The sequence below is a fragment of the Macaca mulatta genome, chromosome X (genome assembly GCF_049350105.2).
Source record: "Macaca mulatta isolate MMU2019108-1 chromosome X, T2T-MMU8v2.0, whole genome shotgun sequence".
Classification (NCBI taxonomy): Eukaryota; Metazoa; Chordata; class Mammalia; order Primates; family Cercopithecidae; genus Macaca; species Macaca mulatta.
The window spans coordinates 156,063,198-156,084,726 of record NC_133426.1 but is presented as its reverse complement, the minus strand read 5'-3'; the positions used below and the strand labels follow the sequence as shown (position 1 = coordinate 156,084,726).

At 44.5% G+C, this 21,529-nt stretch overlaps 1 protein-coding gene across 1 annotated transcript; it reads right to left on the bottom strand.

Moving 5' to 3' along the window:
* Positions 1-19,528: 19,528 nt before the first annotated feature.
* On the bottom strand, positions 19,529-21,203 carry LOC144338606 (melanoma-associated antigen 9-like). Its single transcript, XM_077988772.1, has 2 exons — positions 21,137-21,203; positions 19,529-21,061 (listed from the first exon to the last, which is right to left on the bottom strand). The coding sequence occupies exon 2, from the start codon at positions 20,994-20,996 to the stop codon at positions 20,052-20,054; it is 945 nt and encodes a 314-aa protein (XP_077844898.1). The 5' UTR covers positions 20,997-21,061; positions 21,137-21,203; the 3' UTR covers positions 19,529-20,051.
* Positions 21,204-21,529: the final 326 nt, after the last annotated feature.

Here is a 21,529-nt window from a genome sequence, read left to right as displayed (position 1 = left end):
GGGCTTAAGGGGAGGAGTGGTGAAAGGTGGCCCAGCCTGAGAAGTCCGCCCTCAGGTGGTTTAGGGCTGGCAATGGGGGTGGTGCTGGATTATTTGGGGTCTTCTATCTGGGGTGGGGGCATCCTCAGTCCTCCCTCAGCGTCTCTCACCTTGCCTCCTCACACAGCCTGGGCCCGCTTCCCCCCAACAATCTCAAGCCTCCATCAGAACCAGACCCTCACTTCTCTGTGATCCCCAAGGCGCAAGTCACTGGCATCACATCCGGCCACCAAGATAGGGGATTCCCTGTGTTGACAGCAGGGGCGGGACTGAATTCTGTCACGGTGAAGGGCAGAAGAGGGGATTTCGGGGGTCGGGTGGGGAGTGGACACATTTGGGGGTGTAGGTGTAGGAAGAGGTGTGGAGGTCAGAGAGGGTAGTGGGGGTGTGAGGGTCTGGGGGAGAGACTGCGGTGTGGGGGTGGGGGAGGGGTGTGGTAGTGGGGGAGGATGGGGGTAGGGCTAGTGGGAGACTGCAGGTGGGGTTTGGGGAGCCCTCAGTCATCCCTCAGGGTCCTGACCTTGATTCCTCGCATAGCCTGGAGCCCTATCTTCTGCCGACGGTGTTGGCTCCCATCCGACCAAGGCTCTGACCCGAGTCCCCAGAGGTGGCAGTGGAAGGAAGGGAGTCCTTGGGCAAGGCTGCCGGGGTCTTCTAGGGCTGACAGGAGGGGCTGAGCTGGATTCTGTGGCCCCTCTATGTGGGGTGAGAGAACCCTTAGTCTTTGCCCAGGAGGGTCCTCCTCCTGGCTCTTTGATGAAGTGATGGGTGGGAGATGCTCTGTTTCTGTCACCTCTGAGCATTTGCCCTGCTCCACCCCTTGCAGAGAATGGCTGCGGGTCTAAGGCCAGATGGTCCCTGGGGGCTGCAGTAACTGTGATTGTAGTGACCTCTAGGAGAAGACACACACCTTCCCACGGGGGTTCCTCCCCAGCCAGACCTAGACTTTGCAAAGCTTTTGTCCTAAAAGCTTTGTTTTTACACTGAAGAGGCTGAACGGCAGCAAGAGATTTGGGGAAGCCATGAGTTTTGAAGCTATCTATCATTTCATAGTCCAATTTAGTGATTTTCGTATTTTAATCCTCATTCATATAGTAAGAAATAGATTTTAAATCTTTGCAATTGTATGTGTACATTATATATGGTGTATGTAGATTATGTTTATATTTATGTGTATATACATAAACACATACATTTGTATATGTTTATATCATATATGTATATTTATATGTATGTATCTTTAGATATAGGCACATGTAGATATGTAGACTATATATATATACACACACACACACATGCACACATATACATATTTCATTAAACACTATCCCCTCATAGTATGTGTGATTCACAAACACTATTCTACTTCTAGATCATTCTTTTTTTCCATGAAAATAATTTTTGGAAGGCCTGTCCTCTTCCACTAGGTTTGTTCCAGGTGGTTATTAACAAAACTCTGGAGTCAAAAATTCTCACTCAGTTCAAATTTCCTGATGTCCTGGTATTATCCCAGGGCCACTGGCATCATGTTTTGAGGTGCTGCCTCAGATTGTGCGATGATGTGGGGATGTCGGGTAGATTTTAATATCTTTCCTTCTACCCATCCCGTAATATGCTGTCTATACAGACTACACACCTCCTCAATATCCTTTTGCCTTCCCCCACCCCAAACATGAATACCAGTTCAACACTGTCTTCAATCATCCCCAGAATTTTCTCTGTTTTCTTCAGATTTTTTTTTCTCTTATCTTTCTATATTTTTCCACGACTGATTTTGGGAGCAGAGCACAACAGCCTGAGCTTGACTTCCACTTAGGCAGCTACGAGAAAGGCACTTTGTATATAACTTAAGCAGGATTTACATCTTTACCATATTCTGTTCTCCATCAATGAATGTGGCATGTTACTCCATTAATTTTGGATTTTTTTCCCTGAATCTACCAGTAAACCTGTATGGTTGCCTCCATAAAGGTCATTTTGGTTAGGCTTCTTTTAATTTATATTTTGGATTTCAATGCTCTTGCAAATGGTATATTTTCTATTTTAGACACTAAGTTGCTTTTGTGTGACAATCCTCTTGTGTTGCTGTTGTCATCCTTTATATGATGTTTTCTGAAGTCTCTTATTCATTTGAACACTTCGTGTGTCTGTTCCCCTGAATTCTCTTGATAATTATATTGTCAAAATACTTTTGTTTTCAATCTTTATACCTCATGTATATTTTTCATGTCCACATTTTTGGTTCGTTTTTATTTTCGTATCCTCTGTACCTATGGAAGGCCATGGTGATAGTCTGTGTCGATGGTTGTCCCTGCTGTGAATGAGAATGCTTCTAACTTTTGAGATTTAAGTATGCTTCCTGCCGATTTTATGAAATGGAAGTTCCTTTTCATGTTAGTTTGCTGAAAGTTGTTAATTTGAAATCACATAGAATTTCGTTCAAAGTCTTTTCTGTACCCATTTACACGACGGAACTTTTTCTCTATCTTGTATGTAGGGAATTACAATTGCAACTTTTTCTAACGTGAAATAATATTTTTATTCCTGACATACAGGTTGCTTATGCATTTAGTCCACTGTTCTCTTGAATATGCGATTACATGTTTAGGACATTTGCTATCTTATCAGTGAACAATTCACTCACGTGTTCTTTTCATGTGAGCTGAGGATGCATCTTTATCTGTTTTTTGAATCCAGGAGTCCTAGCCCGGGAGAATGAAGTGGACAATTGCTCATCTTTTTGGCTGCTTTGGAAGAGTTGAGATAAGTTGATGATAATTTCCCCTGACTATTTGTTAGAATTGGCCTCCAAAAGTGTCTGTTCCAGAACATTTGAGGGTGGCTTGAGCTTTGAATAAACTTTCAGGTGATGGATGTACCACTTGTTTTATCCCTTCACCCCTTGAAGGAAGTCTTGGTTGTTGATTTTGAATAAGCTGTTATATATGTTTGTGCACACAGTTTTGTCTATGGGAACCTACATTTTCAATTTAAACGAAATCTAGGAGTAGGATTGCTGAGTCTAATGGTAATTCTATGTTTCCCCATGTAAGAAACAATCAAAAGGTCCTGCCGTGCAATGTAACAGTTTTCTTCTTTCCCAGCAATGAATGAGACTTCCACATCCTCTCCAGAGTCTGGTATTTTCAGGTCTTTGAATTTTATTCATTGTATTAGGTGTGTAGAGAAATCGTACTGCTCTTCATATTTGCATTTTCATTGAATAATTACAATGATTATCATTTTTATATCTTCTGTTCCAGTCACAGAAGAATCCATTTTCCAAGTATTTCTGCTTCCTTGTATTGAGGAAAAGTATTAGAATCCTAGATGTTCGTGCTAGGAATGCTCATCATTCCTTGGGAGATGTTGCTTCTTGCTCTCTCATTTACAGAACAAAGAAATATATGCGTGTTTATTTACCTGCTTATTAGTGTTTATGTGTGCACCCTCTGTATGTTTATGAAGTTGAACATGAGTATTTCCTGATGTCCATGACACTACTCTAATACCACAAGGAGCTTTTAGTCTCCTTCCTTTGTTTATCTGTAAATATCTACCTCAACAGTGAGAAAGCTACTTCCCACCAACCTTCATCTATATAATTAGTTGGTCTATGGGGATAGATAGACAGATAGATAGATAGATAGATAGATAGATAGATAGATAGATAGATAATTATTCTGTTGTCACATTGCTGTAAAGAACTACCCGAGACTGTGTAATTTACCAAGAAAAGAGGTTTAGTTGAGTCACAGTTCTGCAGGCTGTACAGGGAGTATGGTTGTGGAGACCTCAAGAAACTTACAATCATGACGAAAGGTGGAAGGGAAGCAGGCACAGCTTCAGTTGGAGTAGGAGAGAGAGAGATAGCAAAGAGGGGATAGTTTCACACTTTTAAACAACCACATCTTGTGAGAACTCAATCAACTCCTTGAGAACAGCAAAGAGGAAGCTCCCCCCCACCCCAACATGATCCAATCACCTCCCACCAGGCCTCTCCTCCAACACTGAGAATTATAATTCGACATGGGATTTGAGTGGGGACACGGAGCCAAACCGTATCATTCCACCCCTGGCCCCTCCCAAATCTCATGTCTTTTCTTACATGTTCTTACACAACCAAGCCTTCACAACAGTCCCCCAGAGTCTGACCTCATTCCAGCATTAACTCAAAAGTCCAAGTCGAAAGTCTCATCTGAGACAAGGCAAGTCACTTCTGCCTATGAGCCTGTACGATAACAAACAAGTTAGTTCCTTCCAAGATACAGTGAAGGTATAGGCATTGAGTAAATGCTCCCGTTCCAAATGGGAGAAATTGGCCAAAACAAAAGGGCTACAGGCAAGTTTGAAACCCAACAGGGCAGTCATTAAATCTTAAAGCTTCAAAAATAATCTCCATTGATGTTATATCTAGCAATCAGACCACACTGATGCAAGAGGTGGGCTCCCAAGACCTTGGGCATCTCTGCCCATTTGGCTCTGCAGGGTACAGTCCCCTCAGCTATTTTTAAATTGCTTCCTTTTAAGCATTCTCTGTAGATTTTAGATACTTGTTATTGTTTAATTTTAAGCTTTCTGTAAAGATTTTAGATATGAGCCTTCTGTCAGATGTATGCCTTGCAAATATTTTCTCATAGTCTGTAGCTTGCCTTTTCTTTTTCTTAATAGTGTCTTTTGCAGAGCAATTTTTTTTTCTTTCAGAAAGTGCACCTTTTCCGTTTTGTGTTCTGTGGGCCATGTTTGTGATGTTGTATCTAAACACCCATCTCCAACATCAAGGTCATGTGCATGTTCCCTTGTGTCTTCTTCCAGAAGTTTTAAAATCGTGTATTTTATATTTGGGTTTATGACCTATTTTGAGTTAATTCTTTGTGAAAGGTGTGAGGCTCTCCCCAGGTTCATTTCAGTGTGTATTGGCATTCATTTTGTCAGGTGCCATTTGTTGAAAAAACTACAATTTATCCATATGACAGCCTGTGCACTTTTGTCAAAAATCAGTTGACAATGTTTGTGTGGGTCTATTTTGGGGTTTTATTTTGTTCCGTCGATGTGTGTCTATTCCTCCACCAATACCCATATTTTCTTGATTAGTGTCGCTTTACAGAAGAAGTGCATACCAAAGCTAACATCAATCATGAGAAGTCGTATTTCTGGTAATTTCCTTTGACATGATGTAATGAGAATGGGGTTTTACATCTGAGATCTTCCTCTGAGAGCTCATACCTCCAATGCTAATCATGAGAAAAGAGATAAGACAAATCTCACTGGATGGACTTTATGCAGAAGACCTAATCAATACTCCTCAATGCTGTTAAGGTCATCAGAAACAAGAAAAACCTCAGAAACTGTCACTACGAAGACAAGATGAAGGACACGGGATTACCAAATGTCATGAAGTATCATCGATGGGATCTTGAAACAGCACAAGGACATTTGGTATAACTGAGGATACTTGAATAAAGTATGGACTTAATAACAATGTATCAGTATTGATTCATTAATGGGGACAAATATAGATGCTAATGTAAGATGTTAATAATAGGGAAACTAAACGTGAAGTGTATGGAAATTCTCTGTATCCTGTTTGCAATAATTCTGTAAATCTAACACTGTTCTGAAATCTAAAAGTTTATTTTAAAATGACACTTGGATGTCATTAGGAGTGCGAGCCGGGCACAGTCGCTCATGCCTGCATTCCCAGCACTTTTGGAGGCAGAGGCATGTGAATCGCCTGAGGTCAGGAGTTTGAGACAAGCCTGCCCAACATGGTGAAACCCCACTACTACTGAAAATACAAAAATTAGCCGGGTGTGGTGGTGGGTGCCTGAAATCCCAGCTACTTGAGAGGCTGAGGCAGGAGAATTGCTTGAACCCAGGAGGCAGAAGTTGCAGCGAGCCAAGATTGTGCCGTTGCACTCCATCCTGGGGGACAGAGCAAGACTCCATCTCAAAAAAAAAAAAAAAAAAAAAAGGAAGAAGTGCAACCACTCCTTACTTGGTGACTATCGGCAATCCACTGGAAATCATTAAGCTTTTTTCTGCCCTTCCTTTGTATTTCAAAAATTCACAATAGTTACGGTAGTTGAGGGAGAGGTCTTCCTCACTGAAACATTGCAGCTGAGGATGGTAAAGGCTATGTTTCAGAAAAAAACCAAAACCAAACCAAACCCAATATCTGCAACTCCCAGTGAGACACTTGCTGTAGGATGAATGAAACGCTTTGGTTCAAGGTCAATGAGGCATCCTACAAGAGAGGAATGAGACTGTCATCACCTGAACCCACCTGTCAGTGTCAATAAGCTCAAGAGTGAAACAACCAGAAATCATGTGCCTCATGCTAGGATGCAGTAGGAGACAGGAAACCAACAATGAAGTATTTTCATCAGAAAAGAGTGAGACCTACCTCAAATCTAGATATGAACCTAAAGCCAGATAATCAGAATCCACGGAAAGGAGCAAGAGTTAAATGACACAATGAGGCAGCAGACAGACAAATGAGTAGTGGGGAGACATGCTGTAGGTCCACTGATCAGTCAGCTGCAACAAGTCAATACAATGGAAAAGGACGGTGGGATGCAGGAGGGCATTGTGGGCCATAGGTCTGCTAGAGACTAAAAGAGACCCAAATGTATGAACTAATGCTGAACACCCATACACTTTAAGCCCCTCAGAATGTCCTCTCAGAGGTATGTACTAGTGGAAAGGCACACATTCATTCAACAGAAGATGTGTATAAGAACACCCTTAGGAGCGTGCTAGAAACAACCCCCATGTTCATCTCCATGAGCATGGGGAAATACGCTGGAGCTCATACAAAGGAATACTATACAGCCCTGAGCGTGAAAAAGCTATGGCTACATCCATAACGTGGAAGAAGACCACGAACCTAAAAAGTAGCCAATGCAGAGAATATCAGTTCCATAATTCCATTTAGGTGGAGATCAAAAGAGGCAATACTACTCTACGGCACTGAAGTCAGGATAGTGGCTACCTTGGGAGACAGAGGCTGGGAGGGAAATGAGGGGAAATTCTCATGGCAGATGTTTTTTGTGTGGTGAGTGATGGGCTCTCCAAGGATGTTCATGGGTGAAAATTAAAGAGCTCTACATTTATGATCTGTGCACTCGTTAAGCAGAGGGAGAGAGGATTAAGAGACACGAACAAAAGCAGTGCATAAACCTAGTGGGTTTGGATCAGAATCCCAAAAGACCCGACTCCGTAGGCCGTAATGCCAAATGCTGAAAGCCCATAATGTCAATCTCTGACATCTAATTTCGAAATGATCAATACCCCTAAGCAGAAAATAGGGAGGGTTAATAAGGAATGCTCATTTCGTGTATCATAGAATTTCTAAAAGAGCAGCGCCAAATAGAAAATGAATGTGAGATATCCTTCAAGGACACACATGTCCTAAAAGAAAAAACAGCAGGTACATGTGACGCAAAACTTCAACATATAGTTAACGACTGTGAAATTCAGCCAGCTCTTAAGGGCTATCTCCATCCAATTGCCTATATCTTCACCTGTAGTGCCTGTTTTCTCAGAATTTTCTAGTTTCTTTTTCCTGTTTGTGTATTTTCACGGTGTTGAAGTGTCAGCGTTATTTTTAACCACTCACTATGCTATTCCTTTCTTTGCATTATTTCCAATACTGGAGGTATAAATTGTGTGGAGACTTTGAGAGAGTTCTAATTTGTTTTATGCATTTTTCAGATTTGACTCCACAAACGTACGTTATCCCATTGTTAACTCTGTGTGCAAGCACTGTGCACGCATGTATAAACATTGACACTTGCTCAATAAATGAAGAGATGTCCTTTTTTAAATCTTCATTTGTGAAAGAAAACATTTCTCATGATCGTGGCTCCTTGGGTGAAACTATATGCAGTGTGATCTGTCAAGGTTTTTCATAGATATCTTAGGATGACTTAGCTTCTGGTCACAGTATTTCATATGACTGCAGTTATGAAGAAGGCTGCACACAATTACTAACCTTAGTAATATTTGTTCATATATTTTCCTTTTTGACCTATTGGAGTTGGTCCACAGGAGATCATTGGGCCACCCAGTCAGCAGGGAGAGATGGGGAGGAGTCAGGGCAGGTTTATGGGGGTGCAGGCCCCACGCCGGGACAGGAGTGCAGCCTCTGGAGGGCGGAAGGGACCTGCATCATCCATGTACAAGTGGAAGCTTCTCCATCCTCACTCACTCTGTTCTAAACCCAACGTCTCCAGCAGAGCCCTCATCTGAATTTCAGAAAGGGTGGTGTCCTAATGGGGTTGGGGAGAGGCCAGGTGGGCCAGGTCCAGTGACAGTCTCTCACTGGCTTCCTTGCAGGCCTCAGCCATGTGGCATGGGGCATCGGGCATTGGGTAACTGTTGATGAGAGCAGCCCTCCCCTGGTCATGGGGAACACAGCGAGGCCAGGGCGAGGGCAGGGCTCTGTGAAATGTGACTGCTGCTGGTTATAAGCTGAGTCAATCATGCGCCTTCTGTGTGCCTCGATTCTTCATTTGTAAAATGGACATGTAATAGCACAACGTAAGAGCATTGTTGTGAGTTTATACCTGAGGTCACCCGCATGTAAAATGCCTGGCCCAAATGATGTGGTGAATAGGAAGTAGCTTTGTTTACTGTGTGTCTAAGTTTTAACTTCCCCCCGTATTTTAACATTTCTAAACCTATATATGTCTTATGATCCACATGCACATTGGTTAATGCATTTATTTTCTTTTTCTCCTGAAAATCTGCCATCACGGGTAAATCATCTCACATCTCAGACCTGTGCAGGCATGGTGGAACTTGTTCTAGTCCTGCCTGGGACGACAGCCAGGGCTATTGAACCAGACCCAGGATCAATACATGTGTCTGTGGGAGTCGGCCCTGGGGGAGTCTTCCAAGACATTCTCCAGGCTCACCCTGCCTGTATCCATCCCCACAACTCAGAGCTCTGAGAGGAGGGTCCTCCGCCTGGACACTGTGGATGCCCCCACTTTGCTTGTCCTCAACCTTTCAGGTGCATGTTTCTAAGGAGGGCTGAAGCCACATTGCAAATTCTTCTGCCACAGCTTAGACATGCAGGGCAGCCCTCTACATGGCTATTTGAAACACAGTCTTGCCCACACAGTTGTTTTCACGGTTTGAAACAGCCTGCAGTTACCTATTTAGTAGCTGCAAATCTCTCTTGAACCTATGATCGTTCCCATTTTCTTTTCTGTATTACCTTCCAGAAAGCAGCCAGAAGAGGAATTATGTCCCCAGGACATGAGTATATGCTGAATCATGGCTCAGAACTTGTTGATTGCATGGACATCAACTCCTCAGATGTCTCAGGCCTTCCTTTCTTCTTTGTCAGCCACTGCACTCCTCTTTTTCACACACTCAGGCATCTGCCACACCAGGTGCCCTTCACCCTGCTTGGTTCAGGGTTTACTGGGTGCCAGGCAGCTGCTGTGCTAAGTGCTCTGCTGGTCTGTGTCATTTTCTGTGTGCAAGCCTCCCTTGGGTGGTTGGTAGGAATGAGCCCATCTCTGTAATGAGCTAACCTTTGCAATGGTGGGATTGAGCCATGACCCTGGTTCCACAGTGAGGAAGCAGAGGACCAGAAATAGGCCCACAAGGTCAGACCCTCGGACCTGCAACCTCACTCATTTAGAATGGGTATTCTAATGATCTGTGCAGAGGAGTTTGCCTTTCTACACAGAAAAGTGCTGAAGAAAGCAGAAACAGCAAGCAAAGAGCAGATTGCTCATTTCCAAGTTCCTTTCCATTTAGGGTTCAAGCAGAGCGCATCTCTTGATTATGCTGAGTCATATTGATTGGCATCTTCTGAAATTTTTTAACTGGCCCCCGTGAAAGTTCAGTTTCATTTCATGACACTTAGCATGAGTGACCCCATTCTGGTTTTATGATCTTCCGGGGCCTAGTTCAGGAAGCTAGCCTGGCACAATGGCCTCCCATTAATTTTGTTTCACAGTCTCCTTTCCTTTGGGTCATGACCAAATCGTAGGACATGAATGCTACAGTTAGTCACCATCAGTTTTGGGTTTATGGAGTTAACATGCCATTCATATGTTACAGTGTCCTTGTTACCATGTGTTTCTTGGAGCTTTCATCATTCCAGCTGCAGACAGACCATATGGCATTCAGCAGATGGCTGCATGGAGGTTAATAAGCCTTTTTGAGAGGATGCAGTGAACCAGGGGGACTACTCTTATGACTGTCAGGAGGATAATACCCATAGTTTGGAGTATGCCCTTGTTATGGGAATGGCAGAGCGGAGGTTGCTGCCTAGGAAGTTGAAGTAGAACAGTACACTCAACTGGCTCAAGCCTGTGGGCAGAGTTAAAAATTTAGAGGCATCTCTCCCCGCTTTTCCTTCAAAATCCTTTTCTTTGAAAGGACCATTCAGACTTTTGACTGTGAACCTACCTGACCCATTCCCTATTCCTGTATATTTATATGTTCTCTCTCTCTCTCTCTCTCCTCTCTCTCTCTCTACCTGCCTGATTATTTGGCTCTTCGTTCCTGCCTCACATGATCAGGGAATGGAGAACTGTCCTCCCAACTCTTTGAACTCTCTCTTCCCAGGATCAGTAAGTAACAAGTCTTTGAATTTATTTTGTGTTGTGGAGGTGATTTGAAGTTGTGCCTTTCACCTGAACATCAAATGGCAACCAAGGTCAGACTTTATCTGGGATGCTGGGGGATGGAGAGAATTTCAAACTCCAAGCGCCGGAATGGTGGTCACAGGCAGGCATAAGCTGGACACAGATCAGACAAGAAGCACAAGGACATCTGCCAGAGTAAACAAGTTTCCCATATGAGGGGCCACGTGATCACTGGTCGGTTGGACAACTGGATATTAGGCTGTCTGCCAGGCACAAGAATTACCCTATGGAAAGCATGCTGGAAAAACTTGCCATCAGCTCCTCTCCATTTCCAGTTAGGTCAGCCTTTCCAGATACTCTGGTACTAGAATCTCAGGTTGGCTGGGGGCTCTGAAAACAGCCCCTTAGGCAGGCTTCCCATGAGCTAAACCAACTGAAATTGAACAGACCAAAGAATGAGCCAGATGAGGAATCTACCCATTCTAACTAACCAGCCTGTTTGTCTTATTCATCCACATACAACAGAAAGTGTCAGCAGCTGCACAGAGTCCTCCCTGTGGCTGCATGGATGCTGTCTTGAGGCTGGCGGTGACATGGTATTTAACTTGTTTCATGACCAGCTGATCCTAATACAGATATCTTATTTTTAGGTGGTGAGTGCTCCAATCGCTCCTGAGTGCCCAAACTGGAGCCACCAGTCAGTCCTGGCTACGACTCTGAGCTTCTCTTGACTAACGTAACCAGTGAATCTCTCCTACCGAAGCATACAAGCAAAAGAAACTGGAGAACCCAGATCCCTGCAAATTTCCCAAAACCAGAGTCACACACTGCCTGTGATCATCTGCTCCCTCCATCAGTTACCTTTAAAACTACACGTCTTGTCAGTGACTTGTCAGCCCCCACAAACCCCCAGGTCATGTTCTCTCTCACAGGACAAATGAATCCTGGAATCAAGAGCCAAAAGGATCAGGGGAATCAATGCAAAAATGTGACCCGAGAGGAACTGACAACGCTTGTGCCTCTGTGAGGGTAAGAGGGGCCTCCGAAGCTGTCAGCGGCATCTCCCCTGCATTTGTCAAGGGGTCTCCAGGGACATCAGCTGTGTCTTTTGGGTCCCCCAAAACCACCAGAATCTGCCAAGAAAATAATAACAGCAAATATGATTTAAAGATCAAACTGGCTTTTATTGGCGATGCTAGAATTGAGCAACACTACATTCTGTAAAATAAAATGAGTGTTACAATGAACCAAGCAGACGAGGTTGGCTTTGTAGGCAGAACAGTGCTAAAGAAAGCAGAAACCAAAAAAAAAAAAAAAAAAAAAAAAAAAGAAAGAAAGAAAAGGAAAGAAAAAGAAAACAGATTCAGCATTTCAAAGTTCCTTTCCTTCTAAGATTAGAGCAGAAGGGTCTTCCTTATTTCGCTGGCTCAGGTTAATTGGAAGATTCTAAGTTTTGTTTTGTTTTTTCTTTTCTTTTCTTTTCTTTTTAATTGGCCCATTGGAAAGTTCAGGATGATTATGTGGCACTCAGCACAAGTGACCCCATTCTGGTCGGGTGTGATCAGCTGGGGCTCAGGGCAGGAGGCTAGTCCACAGCAGTGGCCTCCCCCGAATGGTGTTTCACACAGGCCCGTCAGTTAATCAGCCTTTCTAAAGGAGTCAGTGCTGGCTTTGCTTAACACTGAGCTTTCCTCCCTTGCTCTAGACAGGGATACTTGGATGCTTGTGATTTCCACTGGTTTTCTTTTCTACAGAATCTTAAAAGCCTTTTGTAGGAAACTTTGTCTGTGAGGAATTATAGTATTAACATTATTCGCAATCCATCTATATCTAGTGCTTGGATTTGCTTTCACGCTTTTTCTCTCTAACTCTGCGTGTGTGTTTGTGTTAAGTTTTTCAAGTATGGGTAACAGAAAGCGTTTCTGAAGGTGATAATTCTTGCCTCCTGGGATCCCTGGAGGAAGGAAGTCCACATGGAAAAAGAGAGACGGTCTCCAGGTGGAGATACATCTTCAGAGACTTTAAAAACAGCTTTCAGCTTGTGTCCTATAAATGAACCAAAGATGACCTGTGTGTGTAGCCCCTAGGCTGGAGGAAGGCCTTGCTTATTGTTTAGATGTGGGATGTGGCTGGCAAAGGGCCTTGCAGCAGCATCTCAGCTGTCGTGCAGCATTGCTCATGTTTCTCTATGTTTTCCTTCACAAGACTGAGACCTGTTGGCTCAGAAGCCCATCAGCACAAAACTGAATTTTTCACACATTTGATTGTTTGAAACGTGGCACTGCCAAGCAGATCGTTAGGCATTCAGAGCCTTGCTGGCTTCCATACCCTGCTAGTCCTCACCTAACATCTGCTAACCATAGGTAAGATAGAATCTTATGGTTACGAGACTCCCAAGCCACTTTGCCCAGCTGCTGAGCAATATCACCTATACCCATAAGGTCCTTCTCCAATTCCCATCTGCACCATCAGTTCTCCTGCCTTCCTCCCGTTCTGATGGTGACCCTGGAAACACAGACTCTGGACAGTCTGTCCCCTCCCTGCATTCCCTGTCCAAGCACCACCCAAAAAAGCTGCTTGTGTGGTATTGCCTCTGGTGATCCTATCATTTTCCTTGATCAACCCCCAGTCCCAAACAGTGTGAAATGAGCTCTTCTGAACTGGGACGTCAGCCACGTATAAGCCGATGACTGTTGGAGCTAAGGTGCATGATTTGAGGTGCACGTTTGGACTGTAAGACTGGCAAGGCCTAAAGGCCATAGGAAAGCATACCATGCAGGTGTCTCCCTGCCTCACTGTTGTCTGGCCTTGCAGCATGCTGGCTATCCTGCTGCTACAGAATCCCTTCCCCCCACTACCGACTGTTTTGGAATTGCAAATTCACAAATCTCAATAGGCTGGCCTTGACTCTAAGCTAAAACCAAAGGATCTGCTCTGGGCGGTTTCAGACTCACCACAGGCTGTGCCAAGCAGAAAGCAGGCATAGCTCAACGCAACAAAGGCATCTTTGACTCTGGAACCCTGGTAGGCTTTAAACACCTGTTAGTGAGGTTCAAAACTGTCACCACACAACACAGATGCAGCCCTGGACCTCGCACATCTCTTGCAGATGCCCATGATGAAGGGCCTGTTCTCCGGTGGGGCCAACTGGAGTGAAGCTGCTCATGGGCACTGTATTTCTGATGCAGACAGGTTGCACTTCTAACTGGTGAGATGTCTGCTGAAAGCTGCATGTTGTGGGATGGCACCCCCCACCCACTGTGATTTCTCCACCCACTCGTGACAGATCAGTCTGAGATCTTCTCTCTAGCATGTCCACTGCCAGTCACTTGTGTCCCAGGACCCACGTCAGTTGCAATTTTAGGTAGTGGACAGACAGCCTAACTCTGCTTCCTCTCCTTCCTCCTGGTCCACACGCCAGGCAGTAGGATTATCAAATGCAGCTGAGCCCAGGAAGTGATGGATTTTTTTTTCTTTTTATCGTTGTTGTTCTACACTGTTTACTGCATAAATGAGCGGGATGAAAAGGGTTATGCAAACTCATTTTGGAATCTTCTGGAAACACAGGACTTTTTCCTGGCTGCTTCCTAAACATGACGGGTCTTTCTATTCACATCTTGTTTTATGACAGTGTTCTTCTGTGAAAATGTTTTTGTCCCCGTGCCACATAGCCCTGCCAGGTGAGAAGGCCTCGGGCAGGGTAGGGGATGATTGAAGCAATGTAAAGCTTTTATTATTGAGTGGGCCATGCTGACTTAGTAAGGATGGAGGAAAAACACAACATCTGGGGAGGTGTGAGGAGGGCATTGTGATCTTGGTGTTGCAGAACTGTTCCCGGAAGCTTTCTTCTCTTGCTGAAGGAAAACTCGCCATGCTGCCTTTGCAAGCAGCTGCAATTTCTGTGACTCCAAACTCACGGCTGCACCCATGACAACATCTGACCTTGCTGACTAGGGGACAGAGGGAGAGGCCCCGGCTCCTCTATGTTGCCCGCGGAGTACCTCCAGATGCCCTCCCTACCAGTCATGGAAAAGCCAAATTGTCTGCAAGTGAAACCAGGGGCTGAACTGGATTATGTGTCCTGTGTACTGGATACCCTTGTAGCTGGCAGGGGGTGCCATGGTGGGATGTCACAGTGAGGCCTCGATATTCTGTGCTTCCTGACTGAGTTCGGCCATCTTGGGGTGCCCAAATTATGGTACAGTGTGTGTTTGCAGGGGGACCACATGTGCCCTTGGGGTTGTAAGTCCCATGTGTGCCCTGCCTTTGTGACACGGCCTCAGCCCTGGATGACTTTCAGGTCAGGTCACAATAGTCCAGAGCTGTGTCCTGTCTGAACTCATGCCCCAATTGATTGAATTGGCCAAGTATAAAGAAAACATTAATACTGAAATTTAAGAGGGGAGCCACGTGGCTGTCTAAGATGCACCTCTGTGGTTAATGGGGTTTGTGTTAACTGGTTCAGTCCAGGACCCCTAATGGCATAAGTGACATCAATATGCAGCTCAGTTTCTCCCTGCTGTGTCAGGTCCTACTGATAATTTCCTGTAAAGACGCCTTGTCCAGAAGGGTGCATGGTTTAGAAAAGGAGCACTGGGCAAAGAAACCAGAAGTTGTAGTAAGGTCAGTATAGTGGAGAAATGCCTGTGCTATTTTTCCCTCTTGTATCTCCAAGCATGGACTCAAAGGCAGCCTAAATTTGAGAATTACACAAGGATAGGAAAAGCTGTATATATGAAGGTCTCTCTGTATGGTTCAAGAGCTAGGAAGGCAGGCCCGTAGAGGACACGGATAATGAGGGAAAAAAACCTTTTGATCCTGCTGGACCTGCCTCCACACCAGCCCCAGTCCTGAATCTGTAACCTGCGGTGGCAGCATCAACCACAGCTGGGCAGGCATCTAAAACCCTCAAATAGGTGATTCCTGCTCTCTGACAAGAAATTTCAACCAAAAAGTATGGGGAGAGTTGGGGGGTAAGAAATGAAAAGCACTTGTGCAGGTCATGGCACAGTGGCAGAGGCCAATGAAAAGACAGGCCTACTCATAGGTGTGTAGAACGCTTCCTCTCCCCCATACCTTTCCACGATGTCAGTAGGCTCCTGTGTAATAGCAGGGGAACAGTACTGAAACAAGTGCACATCGCAAACTTCATTTAAGAAGAGTCCCATGCCAGGCACAATGGCTCCCACCTGTAATCACAGCATTTTTGGTTGACAAGGCGGGAGGGTAACTTGAGGCCAGGAGTTTGAGACCAGCCGAGGCAACACAGAGTGACACTGTGTCTAAAAGAAACAAACAAAATAGAAGAAGAAAAAGTCTCTAGGGAAATCCAAGACAGGAGGTAAGAACAAAACAAGGACACCTGAGTAAAGTTTAACCTCTGACACATATAGCTCCAGCAAACAGTAAACAGTCTACAGCATAGTCAGATAAAAATAAACTCTCATCTGAAAGGCCCTTTCTCTTCCATTCCATTTACCCAGGACATTACTACTGGCTTTCATCAAAAAATGTTACAAGGCATAGTGAAGGGGGAAAAAAAAATCACAGTTTGAAGAGTAAATATCAGGTACAGACGCAGGTATGGCAGAGATGTTGGAATTGCCGGATTGAGAATTCATACCACTATGATGAATAGGCTAAGGGCTCTAACGGAAAAAGTGAACAACATGCAAGAACAGGTGGGTAATATAAGTAGGGAGATGGAAACTCTTTAAGAAGAATCACAAGAAAACACTAAAAATCTAAAACACTGTAAATAGGCAATAAAAGAAAACAGACAAATTAGATTTCATGAAAATTAAGAACTTTTGTGCATCAAAAAGCACTATGAACAGAGTCAAAAGGCAAGTCAAAGACTGTGAGAAAATATCTGTAAATCATATATCTGATAAGGGATATATACCCAGGATGTATAGAGAACTCCTGAAACACGACAAAACAACAACAACAACAACAAAATCAAAAATGGGTATAATATTTGAATAGACATTTCTCCTAAAAATATATGCAAGTGACTGATGGGCACCAGAAAAGATACCCAACACCACTAATCATTAGGGAAATAGGAATCAAAGGCACAATGAGCCACCTCCTCCCACTCACTAGGATGGCTACTGTTAAATAAAGCAACAAGGAACCAGGAAATAACAAGTTGGCAAGGATGTGGTGTTATTGGAATCTCTGTGTTGGTTGGAATGTAAAATGTTACAAAATTGCTGTGGGTAGCAGTATGTGATTCCTCACAAAATTCCAAATAGAGTTACCATATTATCTAGCGATTCCCCTTATAAGTGTATACCCGGAATAATTAAAAGCAGAGTCTCAAACAGATGGTTGTAGATCCATATACATGTAGCAGCAATGTTCACCATAGCTAAACTGTGAAAGCAGCCTAAGTGTCCCTTGACACATAATTGGATTCGGAAAATGCAATATACATGCAATGGAAAATTATTCAGCATTCAAAAGGAAGGAAATTCTGGCATAAGGTACAGCGTGACTGAACCTGAGGACATTATGCTAAGTGAAATAAGTCAGGCATGAAAAGACAATACCATAGGATATCATTTACACACGGTACATAGAGTGGTCAAATTCATAGAGACAGGAAATAGAAAGCTAGCTATCAGATGAGAGGGAGGAAAAATGGGGAGTTATTTTTAACGGGTATAGTGTTTCATTTTTGTCAGAGGAAAAGAGTTCTTCAGATGAGACATGGCGATGGTTGAATAAGGGTATGAATGTATTAAGACCCCTGAACTGTGCACTTCCCATGGTTAGGAAGGTTTATGTGATATGTGTTGTATCGTGATAAAAATAATTTATTAGGAAAAATAAAACAACCCCCACTGTAACAGAAATGAAGGATATCTTTGATTAATTCACGAATAGGCAGGACATGGCTGAGGTAACAAGCACCAAGCCTGAAGAAATGTCAATCGAAAATCCAAACCTGAAATGCAAAGAGAGAAAAAAGGAAGGAAAAAACAGAACAGAATGTTCAAGAAGTGTGAGACAGTTACAAAAGGCACCACTGTGCATAACTGAAATACCATGCTCAGAAGGTGAGAAAGAAACAAAGGAAATATTTGAAGTGGTAATGGCTGAGAATTCCCCCAATTAATGACAGACATGAAACTGCAGATTCAGGAAGCTCATGGAACAGGAAACAGGATAAATACTAAGAAGTATACATCTATGTATATCATATTCAAACTGCAGAAAATCAAAGAGAAAAAAGTCCTGAGAGAAGCTGGAGGAAAAACAAGTGTGAAAGAAATCCATATTACGTTTCTCTGTTTATCCTCCCAACACTTGGCCGCCTAGCCTGACTCCTGAAAGGGAAATGCACAGCAATGTGAGGACACCAAAGACTTACCTTCTAGCTAGAGGATCAGAGGAAGTCCCCAGGGACCCAGTGAACTTGGGAAAAACCACTGAGAATAGCAAGTGTAAGCAAGAGAACACATTAAATTGAGCAGAAATTCCTGGGCCCAACCTAAGGTGCTCATGCAGAAATCTTCATAGTTACTAAGGACTGGAGAAATGAACTAGTGGTAGATCATCACCCAGTTCTCAGCCATTATTCAGGATGACTCAGAAATACTATGGATGCAAATATCACAGCACCACCAACATCCGAATATGTCTTTTTTCAAGCACACCTGGAAGACTCGCCAGGCAGATTGTCTCTTGGGTCATAAAATAAACTTTTTTTTTTTTCTTAAGACAGAGTCTGGCTCTGTTGCCCAGGCTGGAGTACAGTAGTGAGATCTCATCTTACTACAGCCTCTGCCTCCTGGGTTCAAGGGATTTTCCTGCCTCAGCCACCCGAGTATGTAATACCATTTGACCCTAGACTCTAGAACTCTGGGATTTAGTAAATGTTGTTCTCCAAGACTTACCAGAGAATATACAGCTCAACAGGACATGGGATAATCAGCCCAAACAGGAAGTTTTGTCAATGAAATTAAGTATTTCCTCTTTGCGAATGTACTTCAAAATTTGGGTGTTCTGGAGTCTTGCGCAGCTGAATGCAGCTCAGAGCTCCTAGAATCTGAATCCAGAATCAACTCCTTTCCTCTCTGCCACCTGCTTTTTGATCCAAGACACTGTTTTCACTTATTTTGTTAACACTCAAAATCTAACCTTTGCTTACAATTGGTCAAATCCCACCTGAGATAACTTGATTAGAATGCCTTTTAAATACAATCAACTCTGGCTCTCCCAGACAGGCAGAAAAGCACCTGGCCAGTGACTTCTGGGCTTCCCTTCCCGGGAGATTCACCCTCATCTTGCGGGAAACCCTTGCAGATGATAGGTATCCATCACCTAGCCCCTGCACTGTGTTCAACCGCACCGAGACGAGAGCGCTGGACAATTTCCTTCTATTCCTGTCCCAGGTGGAGACTCTTCTCTGTTCATCCACTATCCAAAAGGAACTGCTGAGCAGTTCTCCATTCCAGGCCTTTCTCTCATCCTCTGAGAATCTAGCTCTGCCACCATCCAGCTTCAATAGAATTACCTCCCCCAGAAGGAATTGCAGTTTCCCAAAGCCCGAAAGACCCTGGCTCAGGGCATATACACTCGACTGCTGTCACCTAGAGCCCCAAACCCTCACCCATGTTTTATTTTCCTCTAGTTCTTAGAGGACATGGCACCATCTTAATTTTAGGATTGTGGCTCCTAGACTTCACCACCCTATGGGGAAGGGGTGGGTCTGGCTTACCTAGCCTCTCTACTACTAACCCAGGGTTTTCCGAACAACAGATGCTCAGTCCATGTTTGAAGAAAAAATGAGCCAGTGAATAGGAAAGATTATTCTTTCAATTTTTATTTCTCTTACATTCTCAAAGAAGCCAAGCAAATCCAGGTATACATGTATATATTTTAATTTTACAGGGGAGAGAAAGAGGTATAAGGCAAGAATTAACTACATTTTCATTTCATTATTTCTTTATGAGCTCTATTTTGCTGCTAAGTTCAAGTTTCTAAAAAAATTATTAATTCCTCTGCTACGTTATCTTGCCCCAATTCACAAAATAACAGGGATTTCCCCATGTGAATCAAAAGCAAGAGTCTTACTCCCAAATAACATAAACAGCAATAAATGTGACTACTGTCATTCATTAACCTCGATGGTGAAGTTCATTAAACTGACCATTAAAAGAACATTTGAACAATTCCAAAGGGAGCAAAGATAAATCTCCAAATCACCGAATAGATAAGGAACCCAGAGAAAACATACAGTGTGTTCACTTCCACCCACTGCCACTGAGAACGCTGATTGCTCTCTTCAAATACAGAGTGAAGAATGGGCCTCATGTCGCATGGGGCAGGGCAGCTGCTGGATGGGGCCCTGACCCCACAAACATTGGCCCTGGCTGCAGCTGGTGCTCAGACTCCCTCTTGTTCCCCCCCAAAAGCCTCTTCATAAAGGGATGGGTAGCAAATGGGCTCTCTTGCATTGACCATGACCAAATAATTTATGACCTTCTCATAGTTGGTTTCAGCATGGGCCTTTGAACCCCACAGGAACTCATAGTGCGCAGGATCACTGCCGGGCACCTGCCGGTACTCCAGGTAGTTTTCCTGCACCCAATCTTGGGTGAGCAGCTTCCTGGGCTCCCCATAGAAAACGTGCTCCATCCCAACATACACCCCCATCACACTCAACGCTTCCCAGATAACCTCTTCGGGGGCGCAGTTGTCTTTGGTTAAGATCACACCCAGGATAATGATCAGGAGGGCAGCCTTGGGCATACTATGATCATTACCCAGCATGCTATCGCATGAGAGGCCAAGAGCAGTGACAAGGATGTAGGAGGGGCCGGCAGGGTCCACCTCCTTCACCTCAGTGCCAAAGATCAGCTGCATGAACTCGGAGGCTTTGCCGAAGATTACAGGAAAGTAGTGCTTGTAATTTTTGATGACACTCTCCAGCATTTCTGCCTTTGTGACCGGCTTCTTGACTCGATATTTGTGGAGCAGGAAACGAACCAACTCAGCCACCTTCAATTTCAGTGCTTCTTGGAACATGAACTCCAGGTGAGCTAGGTCGACCGAGGTGCTTGGCCCTTCATCTTCTTGACTGCTGGAGCCCTCATCGAATTGGCTCCATAAAGTGTAGTAGACGGAAGTGGAGGAGGAAGAGCCTCCCTGAGGACTCTGGGGAGGACTTGATGACCCAGCAGCAGACACCTCCTCCTCCTCATCAGAGGAGGAGGAAGCCTCCTGCTCCTCGCCTGTGGGATCCTGTGCACCCATCAGGCCCAAGTCCTCTCTTTGGGCTTCAGGGTCTTCATCAGGCTTGCAGTGCGGACTCCTCTGCTCAAGAGACATGATGACTCTGGTCAGGGCAGCAGTCGGGAGCGTGGGCAGGAGCTGGGTGATGGAGACCCACAGGTCTGGGGAGAGAGGGAGTGTGTGAGAAACTTCAGCTGAGAACCAAACCTTGGAGGTTCTAACAAAGGCTGACTTACAGGTCTTCTTCAGTGCTGCTCGGGGGCCTCTTGGGGCTCCTGTCCTCCTGGTCAGCCTGTCTTCTGAGAACCTGAAGGAGGAAGTGAGAGGGCTACTCAGCGTGCAGCTGGCCTGCAGAGATCAAGGCTCTATGAGTGACAGTAGGGTGGATGGGGTCAGGTGCTCTGGGTTCACATGTGTGCTGGGGCAGGTGGGGCCCTTGGTGCACATTCAGGGCGAACACTTCACCTTCACTGCTGACACTGCCTGGGCCTCTACTGCTCTGTGACCTGAGGACACTGTCTCAGACCAAGGCCTGCCTGCTTCCTGGAACTCCTGGAAGAGGAATCGAGGGGCCCTTAGGCAGCAGACTGCAGGCAGAGCCCCGGTCCCTCAGTGCCGTCAAGAGGGCG